Source organism: Biomphalaria glabrata, chromosome 1, assembly GCF_947242115.1.
Source record: "Biomphalaria glabrata chromosome 1, xgBioGlab47.1, whole genome shotgun sequence".
NCBI classification, from domain to species: domain Eukaryota; kingdom Metazoa; phylum Mollusca; class Gastropoda; family Planorbidae; genus Biomphalaria; species Biomphalaria glabrata.
This window is the reverse complement of record NC_074711.1, coordinates 41307134-41329497: the sequence shown is the minus strand read 5'-3', so window position 1 is coordinate 41329497 and position 22364 is coordinate 41307134. Positions and strand designations below refer to the sequence as shown.

At 36.9% G+C, this 22364-nt stretch overlaps 1 protein-coding gene across 1 annotated transcript in view; it reads right to left on the bottom strand.

The window, feature by feature from the left end:
* The window catches only part of LOC106069971 (integrin alpha-8-like), a 45819-nt gene extending 27070 nt beyond the window's left edge, over positions 1-18749 (bottom strand). Inside the window, exons 1-4 of the mRNA XM_056036939.1 lie at positions 18393-18749; positions 13639-13775; positions 7034-7104; positions 2210-2302 (exon numbers count right to left, since the gene is read on the bottom strand). Coding sequence (XP_055892914.1) covers positions 2210-2302; positions 7034-7104; positions 13639-13775; positions 18393-18580 — 489 coding nt within the window. The 5' untranslated portion in view covers positions 18581-18749. The remainder of the gene's footprint in view (positions 1-2209; positions 2303-7033; positions 7105-13638; positions 13776-18392) is intronic.
* Positions 18750-22364: the final 3615 nt, after the last annotated feature.

Below are 22364 nucleotides of genomic sequence, written 5' to 3'. Positions count from 1 at the left end.
ATTGAAACCTGCCTTTTTACCTGCCTTAGTGGACCACTTCGGGGGCCAATTTCAGTTTGTGTTTCCACACAAACTGTCTTTGTAATCTTGTTTGTTTTTTTTAGGTATGAGGATAGATCGTTAATGATATACACATTCATCATTCATCTCATCGTCACTACAGCCCATGGAGGATTCAGGGGGGTCCAGGCCTGCGTCAGCACATATTTTCATTCTGATTTATCCTGGGCTTTACGTCTCCATGCCCGGATTCTTAATTGTTGTAGATCTGTTTCTACATCATCAAACCACCGCACTCGTGGTCTGCCTTTGGAACGCCTGCCTTTTGGTTTTTGCCGGTGAACATGCTTTGTTCCTCTGTTCCCCTTTTACTTCCGTCACTAGGGAGGAGTCTTCCTATTGCTGGTATATTTCTTGGTGCGAGTCCTCCATCCGGTTTCTTCCTATTGCTGGTATATTTCTTGGTTGGTGCGAGTCCTCCATCAATCTTCATGAAGGGCACCATAAACGTTTCGGAGGATTTTCCTTTCACTTATATAGACAATTTAAGATAATAGAGTTTTAATGACATAAAGAAGAAGAGAGAGTGTTTGTGGTACCGGCAAAATGTTAGATTATTACAAGTGCCTGGAGACTGAGCCTTTCTCGGTTCAATGATTTGTCAAAGGAAAGTTCATATTGACCTGAACTAATTCTAGAAACATTTTTGTAATGACGATGGAGACACCACTTCAATTACGAAAAATGGCTTATCTGTTCTGCTAGTTCTAAATGTTATTGTACAAGTAATTTGAATAGAAAGTGCCCCTATAGTGCCCCTATAGTGCCCCTAGAGTCTGGACAAAAACACCGAGTTTTTTTTCCCATTGCAGCTTTTGCGTAAAAACAATTGGCCAATTATTGGCTTGGAAGGAAGTCTTCAGTGTAACGTCTTAAATGATTACGTTCAGACATTTATATTGCAGTTAATGCTTGAATTGAAAGAACACTAAAATATCTTTTTGTAAGCGAAGTATTCATTAATGCTTTTTAGAAACTTCTTAGCTTTACAAAACAAATGATGCTAAATCTCTATGTTACAGGGTAAATCGGAGCATTAAAGTATGCAAATGTAGAATTTATTTTATAAGTTTGGCTTTATATTGTAATAATTTAGTAGGCCTATCAAAATAAAATATTACACTGCATTTTGGAATATTTCTGGGCTAAATCTAAGTCAATTATCTCAAAAATAGTTTTTTTTAAAGGGGTGCAAAATATCATTTTTAAAAATATGCCAAAACTTGTAAATATAAAAGTATACTAAATCAACTTCTTTGACTAATCCAACTCTTGAATTAAAAGCTTCATTAGTAAATAATGAGTAAATACAACGAAACTTAATACATTTTAATAATAAGGCTTGTCTTTGAGTCCAAAGATGAATGAGGAGTACAGTATGTCACGTGGCTAGAGGCAGTCACATCTTTGACTTAGACTACGTAGTGTGCAACTTCCAGTGCAGACATATCGCTGCTGGTCGATATAGATTCTAGTATAGCCATCTACGTCTGTCCTCGTGTGTATCCCGCGGCTTTTGTAAGTGATCTGCAGCTGTCCTCTTTGGACGCTGCCTGCAGCCAGGTGCTCTCCTCTATAATCAGTTAAAGCAACATGGCGCCTAAGCTGGTCTCTAAAGTCTTCCTTGGCACGTTTCTGCTCACCCAAAAGACAGCCTTTGGTATACGTTCGTCCTGCAAACTTGCTATACCCATCAATGTTTCCAGAAATAGGACAGTTGGTGTATAACGTTTAAAAAAGTATAGCTCGTTGGCCACACTGTGAAGACTCTGGTTTAACTGTTAATTTTTTTTAAGTATAAAAAGAAAATAATTTGGCTAGAGAACCATAGCATATTTATTATTTTGAACGTCTTCGGGTATTTCCGCATGTAGGTCCTATTTATAACCGTTTTCTAAGTCTAGCTCTAAAGATATACCATTAGAATATTCTAAAAGTCTTGTAGATTTATACTTTCTATTAATCAGGATTCTTTTGGGGGTAAGGGGGAAATGTGGCGGTATATCTAGCATTAATCATTTAGAACAAAATTATCGCTCTATACCTTGTATAATTGTATCGTACTTAAAAACTATTTTTATGTAATTCTTATTATTTAGAAACGACAAAAAAAAAACACTATTTGTTCTTATATTTTGGAAACACTCACGCTACTATTAGATCTTCGCAGGGTGCATCGTCCAATAGGATATGTTCTACTTGGTGATTGTGATTGTGTGTCTTTCCATGCTGGACTACACACCTGTCAGAATGAACAGAAACAAAAGGCATTGAGATTCATATAGAACTAAACCTACTTGAGACAAATGCCAACTAAACAAAAAACAACAAAGAGAAACTTACATATTATTTCAAACCATTTAATAATATTTATTGGATAAATACAAAAAAAAAACCTTAAAACTAAATAAGCTTGTATTTAAAATACATTTCTGCTGAAAGAAAAGCCCCATACATATTTTGAGTGAACATTATATATGTATATCATGGTCGTAGCCAGGATTTTTTTCGGGGGGGGGGGGTGGGGGGGATCCCCCCAGGCGGAAAAAAATTATATATATGTGCGTGTGTGTACATAATTAACCTTTATTACATTCTGACCCTTTCGGAATACGTTTATTGTGCCCTAGAATAGATTCTTCCTGGAATTAGTGGAAAACTTGTAGACTTCCCGCCCTTGCAAGGGGGTCTGGGGGAGCTCGCATCGAGCACTATTTCTGGTATTGAAAGCCAACAAAATGCATATTCTGAGGTATCTACAGTGCATTATCTTGCTATTAAAAAGTTTTATTTCAAAAACCTAATGTGCTATTCTTACTGACTTAGACCCTCTCGCGTCGTTCGGCGCATTTTCCGGCAAGCTGTTTCCGCTACTTTTATTTTGCGTAATTCATTTTGTCGGAGAACATGTCCCGCAAAACCTCATGCGACGCTCTGTCACAACCTAACTAAGGGTTCGACTCCCAGTTCGGCATATGATTTCTTTGATTTAGACCCGATCTCTATGACTGACTCCTAAAATCAGTATTAGCCATCTTTGTTGAGCCACATTTACTGTTTTTCAATTTCGGCAGAAGACTATTCACACTTTATTAATGGGGCCCAAGCCACTGGTAGAAATTTGTAACCTTTCTTGACTACGCTCCTGGAATTACATGCCTGTATTTCGCTTTAGATTTTATATCGAAAAGGAAAGTTTTTTCGTCAAAATCATCTGTTGAGGGGTTTTAAACTAAGAAATCTCTGGAGTTTTTTTTTTGTTTTTTTTTTTAAATTCAAAACCCCATTTAGCTACTATCATAGAATTTGGTGACTGTAGTTTGCTTTAAAATAATATTGAAGATAGAGGTTTTCAACTCTAAACGCTCTGTAGGGGAATTTTAAACTCAAAACCATCTGGAGGGGTTTTAAACTTTAAAGAAAAAGCCATCTGGAGGAGGGGGATTTAAACTCAAAACCCCCTTTGGCTACGCTCATAGCATTTTGAGTGCGTAATTTGCTTTTTTTTAAATATTGAAGAGGTAGTTTTCAGCTTCAAACCCCGCTGGCAGGGGGTTTTAAACTTAAAACCCCTTTGGCTACGCTCATAGATTTTATAGTGTGTAATTTGCTTTTTTTTTTTTTTTTGTATTGAGGAGGTACTTTTAGCCACTAGCGGATCCAGAACTTTGGAGTTGGGGGGGGGCGATTTTTTTCCAAACCCTAACCCAAACGCCCAGAAAACCCTAACCCTATGCATAAACGTGCGTACAGCGCGCGCGCGCGCACACACGCACACAAACATATATATATTTATATATATATATATATATATATATATATATATATATATATATATATATATATATATCATTTCTCAACCTTCGGCGAAAACAAAACAACTGGGGCAGCGCTATAAGGTTCTCTTCTGGGGTTCGGGGCGAAGCCCCGACAACAAAAGCGTTTTCTTGCTTTTTTCACTGTAGAAACGTATTCTCGTGACATCTGCAGCTCATTATTCATCAATGGAGTTCGGGGAGAAGCCCCGACGCCAAAAGCATTTTCTTGCCTTCTTTATTGCAGAAACGCATTCTCCTGACATCTGCAGCTCATTACTCACCAATGGAGTTCGGGGCGAAGCCCCGACGCCAAAAGCGTTTTCTTGCTTTTTTCACTGTAGAAACGTATTTTCCTGACATCTGCAGCTCATTATTCATCAATGGAGTTCGGGGCGAAGCCCCGACGCCAAAAGCATGTTCAAGCTTTCTTCATTGCAGAAACGCATTTTCCTGACATCTACAGCTCATTATTTATCAATGGAGTTCGGGGCGAAGCCCTGACGCCAAAAGCGTTTTCTTGCTTTTTTCACTGTAAAAACGTATTCTCCTGACATCTACAGCTCATTATTCATCAATGGAGTTCGGGGCGAAGCCCTGACGCCAAAAGCGTTTTCTTGCTTTTTTCACTGTAAAAACGTATTCTCCTGACATCTGCAGCTCATTATTCATCAATGGAGTTCGGGGCGAAGCCCCGACGCCAAAAGCATTTTCTTGCATTCTTCATTGCAGAAACGCATTCTCCTGACAAGTACAGCTCATTATTCACCAATGGAGTTTTCTTGCTTTTTTCACTGTAGAAACGTATTCTTCTGACATCTGCAGCTCATTATTTATCAATGGAGTTCGGGGCGAAGCCCCGACGCCAAAAGCATTTTCTTTCATTCTTTACTGCAGAAACTCATTCTCCTGACCTAAAGCTCATTATTCATACTATTAAAAAGGACCTTTCGATTAATGTTGTACTTGAAAAATATTCTAATATAAATTTATAGGCCCATAATACATTGCAAATAAAACTGATTTGTTCCTTGAAAAGATAGGATACCCCACATATTAAGATTTTTGATTTGAGGATCGCCGCCGAAAAAAAAAAAATTTGATAAATGGTATTTAAGAAAATTGAAGTATAAATTGTGAGTTATAGTCCTAAATTTATTTAACTAGAAAAATATCGGATTGAGTAAAGGTTGGGAAAAGGTGACTATGAAAACGTTATTTGAGTTTAGAACTCATCTCAATCATGACTTTTATACTGAAAAATTTCGTTTGAATTCTAACTTTTCCAATGCATAGTCTTTCTTAAAATAATTATGATAAATTCATGTGAAATTACATAAACTCTGGTCTGGAAATGGGAGGGGCGGTAGAGTGAAAACGATTAATCCTCGCTCCTTTAATAATTTCTGCTAAAGATTGCATTTGGCATTAAAGAATAGGGGTGGGAAGACTCGATATAAGAATTTAATTTATAGTATATATACATTATATTAGTGACAGATTTTTTTTTAATTTTGTAATTTCTTAACTATAATACAAAAAGAAAAAGTATTGATTTGTCCGATGGGGGAAATGCGATTGCATGTATCGCCCCTCCCACCTGGTACAACCCTTTTTCATTTACTAATGATACAATTTGAGATAAGAGTGTGGTACGACATAATATACAATGGGTCACATATCAATACGTAGTTTATTTTATATAGATATTCAACTAATTTTGTTCACAAACTATGATTCTCCACAAAAATAGGACCGCCCCCCCCCCAGCACTCAGAGGGCTAGAGTGGGGAGGGCAGTACATGCAATCGCCCCCCCCCCCTCACCCCACCGAATCGGCCAAGATACCAGAAAGGGAGCGACATAATATACAATTTATATATTAATTCAACTAATTTTGTTTACAAACTATGATTTCTCCATAAAAACGGACCGCCCCGCCCCCACTCAAAGGGTTTAGGTGGGAAAGGCAGTAGAGGTATTCGCCCCCCCCCCCCACCAATCGGCCAACAGGGAACCACATAATATAAAGATCGGTTAAAATATCAATAACAAGTTTTAAAAATATAGATATTTAATTGACTTTGTTAGCAAGCTGTGATTTCTACAAACAAATTGGACCGCTCCCCCCCCCCCAATCGAAAGTGTAGGGGGGCGGGATTGATACCATCGCCCCCTCCCGACCCCACCAAATCGGCCAACATACTAGAGGGGGGGGGGCGAAATAATCTAAAAATAGGTTGAAATATAAATAATTAGTATATATTTTTAACATAAGTAATAAATTCGTATACAAATTGTGTGAATCCTATACTAAAGTTCGTCCGCCGAGTGGGGGGGGGGGCGATCGCCCCTACCGCCCCCCCCCCTGGATCCGCCAGTGCTTTTAGCTTCAAACCCCAACTCATAGAATTTTGAGAGTGTAATTTGCTTTTTTTTTATACTGAAGTTATCGTTTATCGTAAATTTTGGAGGGGTTTTTAAAATCAAAATCTTCCTTAACTGTGCTGTTGGAATTTGGGGATTGTTGTTTGCATTTTTTTGTTTTGTTTTACAGAAGTGGGGGATTTAACTGCAAAAACCTCTGGTAGGGGGTTTAAAACTCAAAACCCCCTGGTAGAGGGATTTGCATCTCAAAACCCCCTGATAGGTGATTTTTAAATCTCAAAACCCCTGGTAGGGGGTTTTAAACTCAAAACCCACTGGTAGAGGGTTTTTAACTCAAAACCCCCTCGGCTGTGCTGTGGTAAGTGATGATTTAGTATTAAAATCTCACCTAAAATAAACAAAATGAAAGCAAAAATCAGTCACTTAATTCCATTCCCCCCCCCAGGGGGGGGATTTCATTTCGGGGGGGGGGGGGGTTGAACCCCAAAAACTCCCCCCTGGCTACGCCCATGATGTATATCTTGAAAGACGATCTTCCCCATTTGCAATATGACATATTTCATAACTAAAGAGGCCAACCCTTGATATACAACTGAGGTCATAGGTTGGACATCTGTAATCACCAGAGATGAACTCCGACCTTAAACTCTGTCAGTGAACGATTGCCGTGTCCCCGTTCCCAGCACGACAGTGTTCTTCCCTTACTTCTCTATTGGCCTTTCTAGCGTGCCACTTTAGTGACCTTATAATGTTACTTGACTCGAACTTACCAACACTAGTTTAGAATCCGCTGCCACGACTGTAGAGCCATAAGCTTCATCTTTTGTTGCAGTAGGCATATCTTTTAAACAGATTTTCAAAATGAGTTATTATATTTGTGTTGTTTCTTTAAGCTTACATAAATCAGAAAAGAAATAAAGCAAAAGAGATTATCGACTCACCACAACTCCCAACACAAAGGCACACATTCATTCAATCATACATGCATACATACATACATACATTCATGTATATATAGTTCGTCCGTAGTGGTTCGATGATGACCACTTTGTCATCCAGGGGGCTGAGAGATTTTGCACTGGGGTTTGATGCCTCATTGTGTGGCTGGTGAGACCTATGTGAGCCCGGAATGTTCGGCTGCACACTGGCCTTTCTTTTCTTCTCTGGCGTTTTTCTTCTGCCAGCGTTGTTCTTTTTTCTTCAGCCACCTGTGCGCCAGTTTTCACAGCTCGACGCCATGATGCTCTGTCATATGCCTGTCTCTTAAGTGGCTGGGTCTATGGTGAACGCATTCAGAGCAGCTTTGAGGGTGTCCCTGATGTGCTTTCTTGACCACCTTGCGAGCGCTTTCCTTCGCTTAGTCGTTTTGGGATGAGGCGGTCTTCCATTCTGCAGAGTTGTCCTGCCCATCGCAGCTGGGACTGCATCAGGATTGTGGATGCTTTGCAGACCTGCTCTTCGAAGGACTTCAGTATCTGGTATTTTGTCTTGCCATTTGAAATTCAGTATTTTTCTTAGACATGTCATGTGGAAGTGGTTCAGTTTCTTTACATGTTTTCTATACACTATTCACGTTTCTGAGACCTAGAGCAATGTAGGGAGGATGGCAGCTCGATAGATCCCTAGTTTTGTGTTTGTGGTGATACCTCGTCTGTTCCAGACGTTTTTAGACAGTTTGCCAAACGATGCACTGACCTTGGCCTTGGTCGATTTCATTATCGATCTTACCGTTTCTGGAGAGTGTGCTGCAAAGATACGTGAATCTGTCCACTACGTTTATATCCTGTCCATTTATAGTGATGCTTGGATCCGAACAAGCTTTCCCTGGAGCAGGTAAATTTAAAACTTAAGTCTTTTTTGTGTTGATGGTAAGGCAAAAGTCTGTACATGTTCTTGAGAAGTCACTGACGATAATCTGCAGATCATTTTCAGAGCAGGCATTTAGGGCCCAGTCGTCAGCAAAAAGCAAGTCCCTGATTACTGCTGATTTTATTTTTGACTTTGCTTTGAACCGCCTCGGGTTGAATGGGCCACCACCAAATCTGTATGTTATATTTATCCCGCTGTTTTCTCTAATTGTGAATGCATCTGTCAGCATAGCAGAGAACATACATACATACATACATACATACATACATACATACATACATACATACATACATACATACATACATACATTCACACATACATACACACATACATACATACATACATACATACATACATACATACATACATACATACATACATACATACATACATACACACATACATACATACATACATACTGGCTATATGGGCATTTGAGCAAATGCCCGGTGGGCCGATACCCTAATGTGCCGGTGGGGGTCACCAAAATGGCCGCATCAATGCCACTATGGCACAAATAGTATTGTTACAGTTTGTATAATCTCTTATAAAAATGCCCTCTGTTTGTCGTGTATAAAAAAAATTATCAGACTCTACAGTGTAATACTATTTTAATCTAACACATTTTCCGAAATAATGTAATAGTCTACTAGTAGACTTCATCCTTTTAGGGCCTACATACTCAGTGATTAGAAAGCAACTAAAGGCCTATATTTCTTTTAAAGATAGATGTCACCGTATGCATGCTTCAAGATACATTATCAAACTTAACATAATGATTCTGAGGACAGGTAGGCCTAGAATTAGATGCCCATCATATGATATAGAATTTGTATAGAAATGCCCGGGCCGATTTTGATACCCAGTCCGCCCCTGTATATATATATATATCAATCGTGGTTCGATGATGACCACTTTTGTCATCCAGGAGGCTGAGAGCTTTGCACTGGGGCTTTGTGCCTTCTCATGTGGCTGGTGAGACCTGTGTGAGCCCGAAATGTTCGGTTTTTAAACATCCAGCGAAAGAAGTGGTATTCCTGGGAGGGTGCCATCCATTTTGTTCCCTAAATATTCACGGCACCATTGGTATTTAGATTGAGTGTGTATCAAAACTAAGTCTCCGCTGTCGTAGTCTACTTCGCAAGTCTTCATTTGATCTGAGAACGTCATACATCTTCTCTCTTTAGTTTACTGCTAGCACTAGCGTCTTGAATTCAAAGTCTAATTAAACACAGTCATAACAACAGCGAGCACGCAATGTGGATTGGTTAATGGTAACTACCACTGCACTTATCATCATGTCTCATTATGTAGAGGCTATGCAAATCAACACAAGGAACACGCGTCTTCAGACTTTTACTTCTTCTCATCTTACAAGGAAGTGTTTGTATTTAAACCAAAAAAAAAAGTATTAACTTTTCTTATTAGATTATAAGCCATTTCAGTAAACAACAAAAAGATAATTATGGGCTTTGGACACGACCGCAAAAAAAGGAGGGCTTGGCCTCCTTTTGCCGAATGTCTTGTAACCCTAATCCTGGGTTGGAATCTCGATGAAGACTGGGATTTTTAATATCGGAATTTTTATTGCGCCACAGAGTCCACCCAACAATGGGTACCCAACTGTAGTTGGTGAAAGTAAAGGCGGTTGTTCATTGTGCTGGCCACATGACACCCTGCTCGTTAACTGTTGGACAAAGAAACAGATGACCTTAACATCATCTGCCGTATAGATATTTGTGTAGTATGCGCTTCAAACGTCACGATGATCCCAAGCTTAAATCTGTCAGCTGTCATAATTAGCGGGAGATTTGACGGAGAATAATCTTCTTTCTTGAATTTTCGAGACTTTCTTCATGTACATAATAATAATAATAATAATTAATAATACCGACAAAACGGTAGATTTCAATCGCCCGGATCTGCTGTTCATCCATAAAAAAGAAAAAACCGCTATCATTATCGATATCGCCGTACCACTGTCTCATAATTTAAGAAAAACTGAGATAGAAAAACAAAGAAAATATGGGAACCTAGGCTTGGAGATTAAGCGTCTATGGAAATTGTCCAAAATAACAATATACCCCATTGTTATATCAACCGAGGGGATAATAACAACTGACCTCACAGACACCTTCAAGGCCCTTAACATTCCTAGGAACATCTTCGTTGCCTGTCAGAGGGCGGTACTGCTGCAGACCTGCCACATCACCAGAAAATTCCTCAGTGGAAACTGTTAAAGGGACTACGATGAATTTTGTTTCTCTTTAGCGAAACTCGACCCTGGCAGCGCCAGAGAATGACTACTCGTTCATTTCTAACATAATAATAATAATAATAATGATGATGATTTAAATATCGGGTGTACAAGGTGGGTAAATAAAATAATAATATAATATGCAAAATCTGGTATTAATGAAATGAAGGTATTTCTCTCTTTTCATTAAAACTTAATGTTTCTTTAGAAATTTCTCTATTCATTTTTTTTTCCAATCTCTACGAATTTCTCTAACGAGTATCTGCAACTATAATGACTACTTTGTATGAGTATCTGCAACTATAATGACTACTTTGTATGAGTATCAGCAACTATAATGACTACTTTGTATGAGTATCTGCAACTATAATGACTACTTTGTATGAGTATCAGCAACTATAATGACTACTTTGTATGAGTATCTGCAACTATAATGACTACTTTGTATGAGTATCTGCAACTATAATGACTACTTTGTATGAGTATCTGCAACTATAATGACTACTTTGTATGAGTATCTGCAACTATAATGACTACTTTGTATGAGTATCTGCAACTATAATGACTACTTTGTATGAGTATCATCAACTATAATGACTACTTTGTATGAGTATCTGCAACTATAATGACTACTTTGTATGAGTATCTGCAACTATAATGACTACTTTGTATGAGTATCTGCAACTATAATGACTACTTTGTATGAGTATCTGCAACTATAATGACTACTTTGTATGAGTATCTGCAACTATAATGACTACTTTGTATGAGTATCTGCAACTATAATGACTACTTTGTATGAGTATCTGCAACTATAATGACTACTTTGTATGAGTATCAGCAACTATAATGACTACTTTGTATGAGTATCTGCAACTATAATGACTACTTTGTATGAGTATCTGCAACTATAATGACTACTTTGTATGAGTATCTGCAACTATAATGACTACTTTGTATGAGTATCTGCAACTATAATGACTACTTTGTATGAGTATCTGCAACTATAATGACTACTTTGTATGAGTATCAGCAACTATAATGACTACTTTGTATGAGTATCTGCAACTATAATGACTACTTTGTATGAGTATCTGCAACTATAATGACTACTTTGTATGAGTATCAGCAACTATAATGACTACTTTGTATGAGTATCTGCAACTATAATGACTACTTTGTATGAGTATCAGCAACTATAATGACTACTTTGTATGAGTATCTGCAACTATAATGACTACTTTGTATGAGTATCTGCAACTATAATGACTACTTTGTATGAGTATCTGCAACTATAATGACTACTTTGTATGAGTATCTGCAACTATAATGACTACTTTGTATGAGTATCTGCAACTATAATGACTACTTTGTATGAGTATCATCAACTATAATGACTACTTTGTATGAGTATCTGCAACTATAATGACTACTTTGTATGAGTATCTGCAACTATAATGACTACTTTTATGAGTATCTGCAACTATAATGACTACTTTGTATGAGTATCTGCAACTATAATGACTACTTTGTATGAGTATCTGCAACTATAATGACTACTTTGTATGAGTATCTGCAACTATAATGACTACTTTGTATGAGTATCTGCAACTATAATGACTACTTTGTATTGACCATCAACCAAAGAAACAAAAAGGTAAAATTTGTAAGTGCAAGTATTTTACTAATCCATGCAGCTAAAGGTTATTTCGTATTTAACATATTTCAAGTTTATATAGAAATATTTGTATGCAATCCAATTGTCTTAAAGCAACATTTTATTAAAACAGGAGGGCTCGCTCGCGTCTAACGTCTTTAATGCTAATTTCTATCAATCTACTGACATATTTTGCTCGACAAAAACAGGCCCGCTACAAGATGGCTTGCTGAACATCAGGTTGTTATTACGACGCTCGAGACCAGTACAGATATACAGGCTCTTCTGTCTTTCAACATTCTAAACATTACACCTCCCACCTTTTCTAAATTTAATGATATATATTTTGATTGCAAATAAGTTTCCACAAGTGATGCACATGCAAAAAGCTATCAGTCCATTCAACTGGTAATTTAAGGTGTCACAAAACGTGTTTTGTTTTAGTCAAAGCACGACTAGCAAATGTTTGAGAAACACTGTCGTAAATAAATAAATAAGACACCGATAGCAAAGACAAATAGACGCAAACACTCTGTTGTCTACTTCGTAATTGAATCATTAGATAGGAACAATCTGATATAAGATTTGTCACATGTAAATTATGAGTGAGTCTGGTGTGAATGTACACTTTGGTGTCTTATAGTTATAATATTTTTTTGTTTGGTGTAATGCACAAATTGTAAGACAAATTTCCATACGGACAATAAAGATTATTATTATTATTATTATTATATTATTAAAATAATAGTAATAAAAAAATCTAGTATAATAAAATCAAATCTTATCCAAGGGAAAGAAGCGCAAAAAGTCACTTCTATATATTGTTTGATAGTTCAGGAATAAGCTCCATTTTTCTATATAAAAGAAAATTAATTAATTACAAATAATTGTGGATTTTTTTTTTATTGATTCGTGTGTTGTCATCGACAATAAATAATTGAGTAAAGATTACACTGGGTCCGTGAATGAGATGTAGGAGGAAAAAAACGTGTACAAAAAAGGGAAATGACTCCACATACACAGATACATCTATCAATAAGTAGCATTTATTTCACTTTTCAATACTTATTAAAAGAATTAACTTACAATAAATAACAGATTGGTTAAATCTTGATTAATTTTATGTTTTGTTATGTACAACAAATAATTGTGTAAAGTTTCAACTTGATCCGAGAAAGGGTGTGGGAGAAATAACGTGTACAAAAATTGTACCAGACAGACGGACGGACTGAGTGTTATAATCTTTGTTATAGCAATAATACTACAAATAATAAATCTTTTTTATTCCATGGTACAATTCACAAGTATTACACCATTGTAACAAAACTCTCAGTCATTGCATCAGATCAATCTAAAGGTCTAACAGTAATCTAATATATCTTTAAAGGTACAATACTACTCTAGGAGTTTATGTGCAATGCAAAATGTCTATCCCATAATAATACAAGGATATTACAAAGCTACAATGCAATCTGTTATGCAACACAAATGTCGTACCATTTATTTGTGATGTTTGGATGTCTATTGGTTGAGTTACATAGTACTAATTCGTCACCAAATGCATGCCATTAATACAATCTTTAAAATCATACCTATTGAACTTTTATGAAAAGACTCCTCGCCTATCGTATTGCCTACTTGTAAGATGTTTTTAAAAGTGTAAACCTTTCCAGTTTTGTATGCAGCCTGGTCTCTGTCAGCCATTCGTTCTGGTGCTCCAATGATAGCACTGTGAAATACATACACATAAATGTCATCTAATATGTAATAAACTAATCTAATGTAATAATCTCTATCTATCTATCTATCTATCTATCTATCTATCTATCTATCTATCTATCTATCTATCTATCTATCTATCTATCCATCTATCTATCTATCTATCTATCTATCTATCTGTCTGTCTGTCTGTCTGTCTGTCTGTCTGTCTATCCATGGGCGTGATGCTTTGAAAACGGGTTGGGGCGTGCGAATTGCTACCTATGGCTTTAGTCGTAGTTGACTTTCTTATTACTTTCTAGTTATGCAGAGTATTAAAGAAAAGAACTGGTGCCCCCCCCCCCCCCCCACTTTTATGTCCTATGAGATATTAAGAGCACTGTAAATGTTTTTTTCATGAAATAAAAAAAACAAGGTTACAAAGACAGTTTGTGTGGACACACAAACTAAAAATCGGCCGCCGAAGTGGTCCACCTAGAGACAGATGGACAGATCTAGACATTGGTAGAGGATAAAACATATTAGGCTGTAAAAAAAAAATATACTTTAAAAAATCATCAAAAAATGCATATCTATTTTACAGGATGTGACTCACAAAAAAATGTAGAAATATTTATTAACTAAAAAAAAAACATATCAATGTTTCAGCTGGGTTTCGAACCCGGGACTGATGTGATAAACACTACACTACGGAAACACATATCGAAATGAACAATATATTTGAAATCTTTCCTTATACTTTCAGTCATTCTTAGTCTATATCTACTAAGTATAGATCTAGAGATAGATCTAAGACTCTAGGTCTATATCTTAGTCTAGATCTAAAATCTTGATATAGAATCTACTATATCTAGACTAAAACTCTTAAATAGATCTATGTACATCTGGTCTCTATTTATTGTAATTTAGATTCAGATTGTTGTCAGGTGTATAGCCTAATGAGGATGAGTGAAAACTGCGCGTTAAAAAGTATTTTTTTTTTAAAACTTACAATTGAAACGAAGTTCGTATTAAAATTATTTTTAAAAACAACATTCGAATCAGTATTCTATTCCATGAGTTAGTTAATAAATGGAAAAACTTTTTTAAAAATGATCCATCGATACTTTTTCAATCGTGACCTTAGATGCATTTTTTTTGTACCAGTGCGCGAATCTATGAATGAAGTTTGATTTGTTAATGAAGAAGCTTGTGAACTTTTTAATGAGACTTATTTCCCCTGAAGTTTTTCATTGAAAAGTGGTGTAATTTTTTGAAAAATCTGCTTGCATATATAATTTTAAAAATTAGATGGTTCACTTTCGAAAAAGAAAAAAAAGCAGCGTTGCATCAGAACTTTGAATGATCTAAAATATCATGATGACCGATTTTCATTTTCTCTTCTAGTTTCTGAGATCTAAACGGGACGGACGGACAAACGGACAGACAGGTCACACGAAACTAATAGCGTCTTTTCCCCTTTTGGGGGCCGCTAAAAAACTAAACAAGCGAACAAACTATTTACTGTACATGTTGTTAAGTAATAACTTTACTGAAGAATTGCTTCTTGTCGCAATGGGCAAGCTGACGATGAACGCTTATCGTTCACAACGTTGAGAGTCCTCTTCACTTTCCAGCTCTTGCATCGTTTTAGGAACCCCTGACAAAAAAATCCGGTTTTGGAGCCCGTAGACGAGGTGCAGTGCAAAGATCACTGCTCTCCGTGAATCTCTCTATCCACCTGACCCCAAATTGCTAATGCTCTCCATCCCTTTGGATCTAATCATTACGGAAGAGAGACGATTGTTGACGTGTGGGCAGCCCAGCACTCGCAAATGTACCACCCATGCTCTCCCCCAACAATAGAGAGGTCACTCCATCTCAAGTTGCAAAGGGAAAAGATCGTCTCTCGAAAAGTAAATGCCTCAGCCATGGTCGGCCATCAACTCCTGATTAGCTTATTCTAGTTTATTACAATAATAGCTTCTCCTTACACCTGTACTTAAGTGGAAGCATTGCTGATTAAGTTGCTACTTTCAAGAAGTTAATTGATTCCAAAGTGCAACATAGTGTCTAAATTTGGCTACTCGGAATTCATGGAGATAAGTGCTCGTATATGGCTTGCATCAATCCCTGACAAGTCTTGGCTAGTTTTTGTATGGGGTGTAATACACACATTGTAATAATAACGAAATAAAGGTGATAAAGATTCTTATTCTTATTATTGTTATTTGTCTAATACAATAGCTTGCCTTGCAACTGTACCACAGTGGAGGCACTACAGTTGCTAATTAGAAGAATTTAATGGATTTCAAGGTGTAAACAAATTGGCTAGAATTTGGTTTCTCAGAATCCAGTGGGAGGTGGGGGGCGTACATGCACGACCTTGCACCCCCCCCCCCCTGCGGGAGCCCATGTGTCTATCTATTTATCTTTATCTGTGGCATTTTACGTCTCGAGAGACGATCTTTTCCCTTTGCAACTTCTTGTGTGACTAAAGAGGCCAATCCTTGATACACAGCTGCGATCGCAGGTTGGGCATATATAATCACCAGGCGCCGTTGCATTTTCATCCTTCTTTCTTCTTCTGTTGCGTATGACATCTGCAATCTGTGACCCTTCCTTTATGCTCTCTCTCCATGTGGATCTATCCAGTGCCACCTCTTCCCAGCTGCCAGTGTCGATTTTGAAGAGCTTCATGTCGCTACATCCGTATTTATTTTTATAATGATTTATTAATGGTTATTAATGGATATGTATGAGGGTCAGATAAAACGATTATAGTCATACTTTTAAGTAAGGTAGCGACAAGAGCCCAGGCAGGTCAAGAGCTGCTCAGATAGACATCAGCACAACACACATCAAAATGACCTTCTCCCCACCCCCCCCCTTTAAAACCAGATCACATTTTTTTCATAAGTGCGCCACTTTCCCTTTTCATCTCCCTCTTGTCTAGCTGCTCCTATGGTCCAGTATTTACATCAGCACTCACAGTGTCTCAATGAATTCCCTGGCAGTGTATTAGAGAACTGTGTGCTGGAGACGAAGGAAGGATTGTTCAAGACAGAGACATTTCTGAACACGAGCACTAATAAAGTTTTTTTTTTACTTTTTTTAAATTACTAATAAACCAACAATATAGGAAATAAAGATAAGGAGTGATCAAATCAAATAAAAAGGCATTGTATAAGATTTCGAAGATTATTGATAAGGTCAGTATGTCTCACGAGTCCATTAGCGACTTACATATTTTGCCAGGTCTGATGCAAACTAATTTGTTATCCTCAAGAAAGACGCAAAGATAGAGGCACATTTCTTATTTCATATGCTGGGACAAATTGTTACAAGTGCTCCTTCTTTCCTAGTGCTATTTGGACTGTTATACCACGATTAGGAATTAGTTATTGGTTTCGTAATAGGGGAAGTTTCGACTAAGAGACAATGACTCGACCAGTAAAAACTAGAATAACGAACTACAGACAGATGTAAACAGCCTACTCTTGACGGCTTTAGAGATAAGGAGCTTGTATGAACTTAAAATTAGCCCCAGGAGCACAAAGTCCTAGTCGGTTTCTTGTATCTGTTGAGGTTCATGACGGCACTGAATCCACGTGGCACTTTCTACTAAATAAGAAGAAGGAAAAGCAGTTAATAACATCGTACAAGGACGACGAATGCAGGATCGAATAGTGTTGGGTACATTGGTTTCAGTTCCTCGTTTGTGTTTATTTCTATTAGCTGCTCCTGTATTAGAATGGATTCATCTGTGATTGGGATCTGATTTTATCTTCTCGCCAAAGGGCTCAATACCCAGTCGGGAATATGTTCTTATCTTATATAATACAGACGTTACTTCAAAAAAGAAGATGATTACTCCCTACGCGTCATGCATCTAGTAATGCATGTTAACCAATGACGTATATTCTGCCAAGTCATTGGTTTTCCTGGCTGACTCAGGCAACCCATTCCACGCTCTAATAGCACTAGTGAAGAAGGAGCAAGTGAAGAATGTCTTCAAATCTTTGGTTTTGGTCATCATAGAATTCGTAATAGACATTTTAGCAGCAGTGAGGCGAAAGTTAATTATTAAATTATCCGATCGGATAAACTATTTTTTAGCGAAGAAATAATTTTAATTGTAAACAATGTTCTTCTTTCTTTGGACCACTTAGGGTCGACTCGTGAGCCCCTGGGGGTTCCACGGACCACACTTTAAGTATGAAAGCATTAGGACATGGAATGAATTGCCTGAGTCAATGACTTAGTAGTGTTTAAATCTCGGATTATCATTATCAAGTTATTTATAAGATATGATAATTCGTTGACACTTATTAGGATATACCTATCAAAATGTCCGTACATTTAAGTGATGGGAATATACACGCACATGAAATATTCAACCAATTCGTAATGAAGAAAATATATGGTTTTCCAGGGAACAGGGTTTAAAAGAGTTTAATTGTACGTCCATTCTTTAGTACTTTCACTATGGTAGGTAGTGCAAACTGAAATGTAATCAGAATATAGGGAAAGATTTATTTAAAAAACAAAAAAGCTAGCTGAAATAGGAATAGTTTCTTATTTCGTTTAAAATTTTGCATTTATGCTTTTATGCTGAAGTACTTGAAATGCAAAGAATGAGACTTACTCTATGCCACCATCATCTGCTGTGTAGAGAGCAGCGCTAGATCCAAATGTATTTCCTCTCACGCTGGAACTCAGTATTTTAATATCATGCACATTGAGATTAAACGAGCAAATGTTCCCGAACATAGCAAACAGCACAACGCTTACTGGAGGAACAAAATTTAAATACGAGTGAATTAAAGACTTCATTATGCTAGTACTTTAATTTAGGAAAAGGTAGACTGTACAATACACATTAGCTCCAAGCTGTTAAGTCATTTTTGATTTGGTCGAATGTTGAAATATACGAGTAACTACACGGAAGAAACAAACCGGATTCTGCCCAACTCAAAAACACATCAAGTGTGACCCTTGTAAGCACACATGCTGCTCACTTTGCCACGCCTTGTTTGTTTTAGCTTGTGTGTGAGCTAAATCAGCACAAGAAGACATTGCTATAAATAGATTACTGGTAAGAAACATTTCTTAATAATTTAAGAGCGAATACATTCTTTTTGTTTGTTTAGGGATTGTTCAGCATTTATGTTCAAAATCTGAATGTATAATTAAACTACATTTATTTTCTAGCAACGAACAGACAATTCGTCAATAAATCGTTATTGAGAAGAGTTGTCAAAAATAAAAGCAAACACACGAGAAACATTTTAAAACAAGATTACATACAAAGAGATAACACAAACTCAGAGGCGGCCCCATCGAATTCATCAACGTATCAGAAAGATATTCAAGCCAGAGTCTTATTTTGAACGTTTAATACGAGTAATACGATTTTAAAAATCATTTGGCGTTATTTTTCACATAAAAGCAAACAGTGCAACACGTCGTCTTTGATAAGGCTCTTCTAATTCTTTTGGAATAAGTAGAGTAGCGTTAACTGATTACCTAAGTAGAGTAGCGTTAACTGATTACCTAAGTAGAGTAGCGTTAACTGATTACCTAAGATCAGCATGAAAACCTCCCATTGCAGTGTCGGTGGCACCTAGTGCGGTAGCTCAGGGTGTCAACCCTCCCCCATCAACTTTCTTCAAATATGTTCCAAATAAACGCTATTGCTAGCTAGTTCTTTTTCTTGAACCAATACAGTGAGCTGATTACATACTTTAATGGATTTGTACTCAAATGTAAAATCCAACTGTTTATGACATTTATTAAAATGTTAATGCAAATTTTACAATGATATTTAACTATAATTATAAACAGACTTATGGATGGCTGCCTGGTCGTGCGGTTTGCGCGCTGGACTGTCGTTCGGATTTATCGACGGTCGAGGGTTCAAACCCTGCCCGCTCCCATCCCCCGTCGTCCTGCGGGAGGTTTGGACTAGGAAGTAAACTATCCTCAACTCTGAAGGAACATCCGAAACATGTAAAATATTTTGCAAACAACAAACAAACATTAATTCATTGACCATCGTGACTGAAAAACTCACCAATTCACCCAACTTTAAATGGTGTGCACGTAGCCCTATAGACCACATAGTTTAGTGAATCATTTACATCGAACTATTTTTATTACATTGTTAACTAAGCAACATCAAGGGCGATAAATTGAGCTTTACTCGTTGCCAACTATATTTAAAAAAAAATGATCTATTATTTTAACACTATCTCAATACGTGGCAGTTGACTTTTTTTTATTACCGCTAGTTAGTTTTATGTTTTAAATTAAAAGAAATAAAGTGAAATTCTAATACTTCCTCCATATGGAGTTTATTTTTGTTTTTAAAACGAAAGAGCTTCGAAAAAATTGGATTCTGCAGGGCTAAAAGTGATTCAAAATTTTCATGTACCACCCAATAGATATAGTTTGTCAACACTTCCGTTATTGTGTACACAGGAGACACCATAGACATACATTAATAGATATCTATGTGTCTATGGAATACAACCAATAGCTAGCTAATAGTTTTTTTTCCGCCAACTATGAAAATGTCTAAATGTCTGCGTGTCGACGTTTTAAAGGAAACAGCTAATATACATTTGTAGACAAAATAATCATATCTACTGGGGACGGGTTTGAATCTTGGTGAAGAATGGGATTTTTAATTTCGAGATCTCTCGGCGCCTCTGAGTCCACCCAGCGCTAATGGGTACCTGACACTAGTTGGGGAAAAGTAACCGCGGTTGGTCGTTGTGCTAGCCACATGACACCCTCGTTAACCGTAGGCCACAGAACTAGATGACCTTTACATCATCTGCCCTATAGACCCCAAGGTTCAAAAGGGAAACTTACTGGGGACGACAGTAGGTCAAAAATAGCTAGCCGAAATACGTCGCGGCCTACAGCGTAACAAACGTGCCCCCAGTAAAACTTTTTTTTTGAAATAACAGCCTAGGCTCCCTCCTGCATGAAATGGCATAGAGGAAAAATAAAAATTTAAGCGAATGGCTTTAGAAAGATAAAAGCTGGAGATTTCTTACAAAGGCCACGGGATACACACTAAGTTCTATATGTAAATGTCATGCAGGACTCAGGTAAACGACCAGAAAGAGAACTTAAATCCTAATGGCAATTCTGGTTTGCGTAGCCCAGTGTGAAATACTTCACTCTTCTCTTCTTCCATTACTGACAGTCAGCAGTCTGTTATACTATTGTTGACATAACATAAAAACAAAACATTTGGAGTTATAGTGGTGACGTCATTCCACAAGAACGACAACTCTCCTTAGTGTCCAATCAATGTGTTCTTTTTTTTTTCTTAACATTTTAATGTTCATTTTTTCTTTCTGCTTGTTAGATTTTTCAGAATTTTTCAACCTGGTGAACAATTACCGAGTTCTCTGCAATTAAACCAACAAAGAAGCTAAATTTAAATCTTTGAAAGTAACTAAATGTAACAAGAAAAACATACAAATACTTTCAGAAAAAAAAAACAAAGCTGATACTAAGAGTACTTGTATCAATTAGTCAACATCAGTCATGTAATTAGATTTGTAATAAATATAAACTAACAATAAAAAATTAAGATAAAAAAAATAGAACATGGTAAAGTGATCTATTGTGTCTATAGTCTTAACCTATTTTTCATATTGTGTTTACTAAGACTTGTACGGCGATGTATAAAGAGGACTAATTCAACTTAAGCCACCACTTCAGTCAAGTACAAATTCTTTCCCTTGTTTGAGATACCAAACAAAATTACTAATTACCAATAATTAATTAACTAATTGGTTATTTCTTTAAAAAAATCGATTCTTGTGTTGTCAGGCAAAAGAAATAATTGTGCAACATTTCAGCTTGATCCAAGATTGGGTGTGGGAGAATAAACGTGTACAAACTTTTGACCAGGACAGACAAGAGTCAGTCATCATAAGTTTTGTAAAAAGACTGCGTGACGACACACACTTGCACTTAAACGTTTAGCACCCGGAAGCACTTGCCAAAGATTAGTTTGTTCTTTTTTTTTACAGAGGCGTAGCCTCATTTAAAGTCAAGTGGATTTCTCGAATAACATAAGATGTGCTCAAAACATAAAATAAGCGTACTCTTTCTATGGACACTATTTCACCTACACGATACACTTTCTTATCTATGTAGGTGAGGTAATAACTTTAAAACTTATTTATTCGCAGTTGTGTTGTATGTTAAACAAAAGATTTAATTACTCTTCTGGCTGGTTGAAAGAAACACCTATGCCCTATGTTTATTCTTCTTCTGGCTGGTTGAAAGAAACACCTATGTCCTATGTTTATTCTTCTTCTGGCTGATTGTAAGAAACACCTATGTTTATTACTCTTCTTGCTGGTTGCAAAGAACACCTATGTTTATTATTCGTATGACTCATTGCGAGAAATGTGTAGTTTTGTATTCTTCTGACTGCTATGTGCCCACGAATCCTTCAATCATCATACCCTAACATTGTGCATGGAGTCAGGGTGTGGCCAGCACAACAACAACCGCCTTTACTCTCCCCAACTAAAGCTAGGCTCCCATTAGACTTGGGTGGACTCAGCGGCGCCCTAGAGATCCCGAA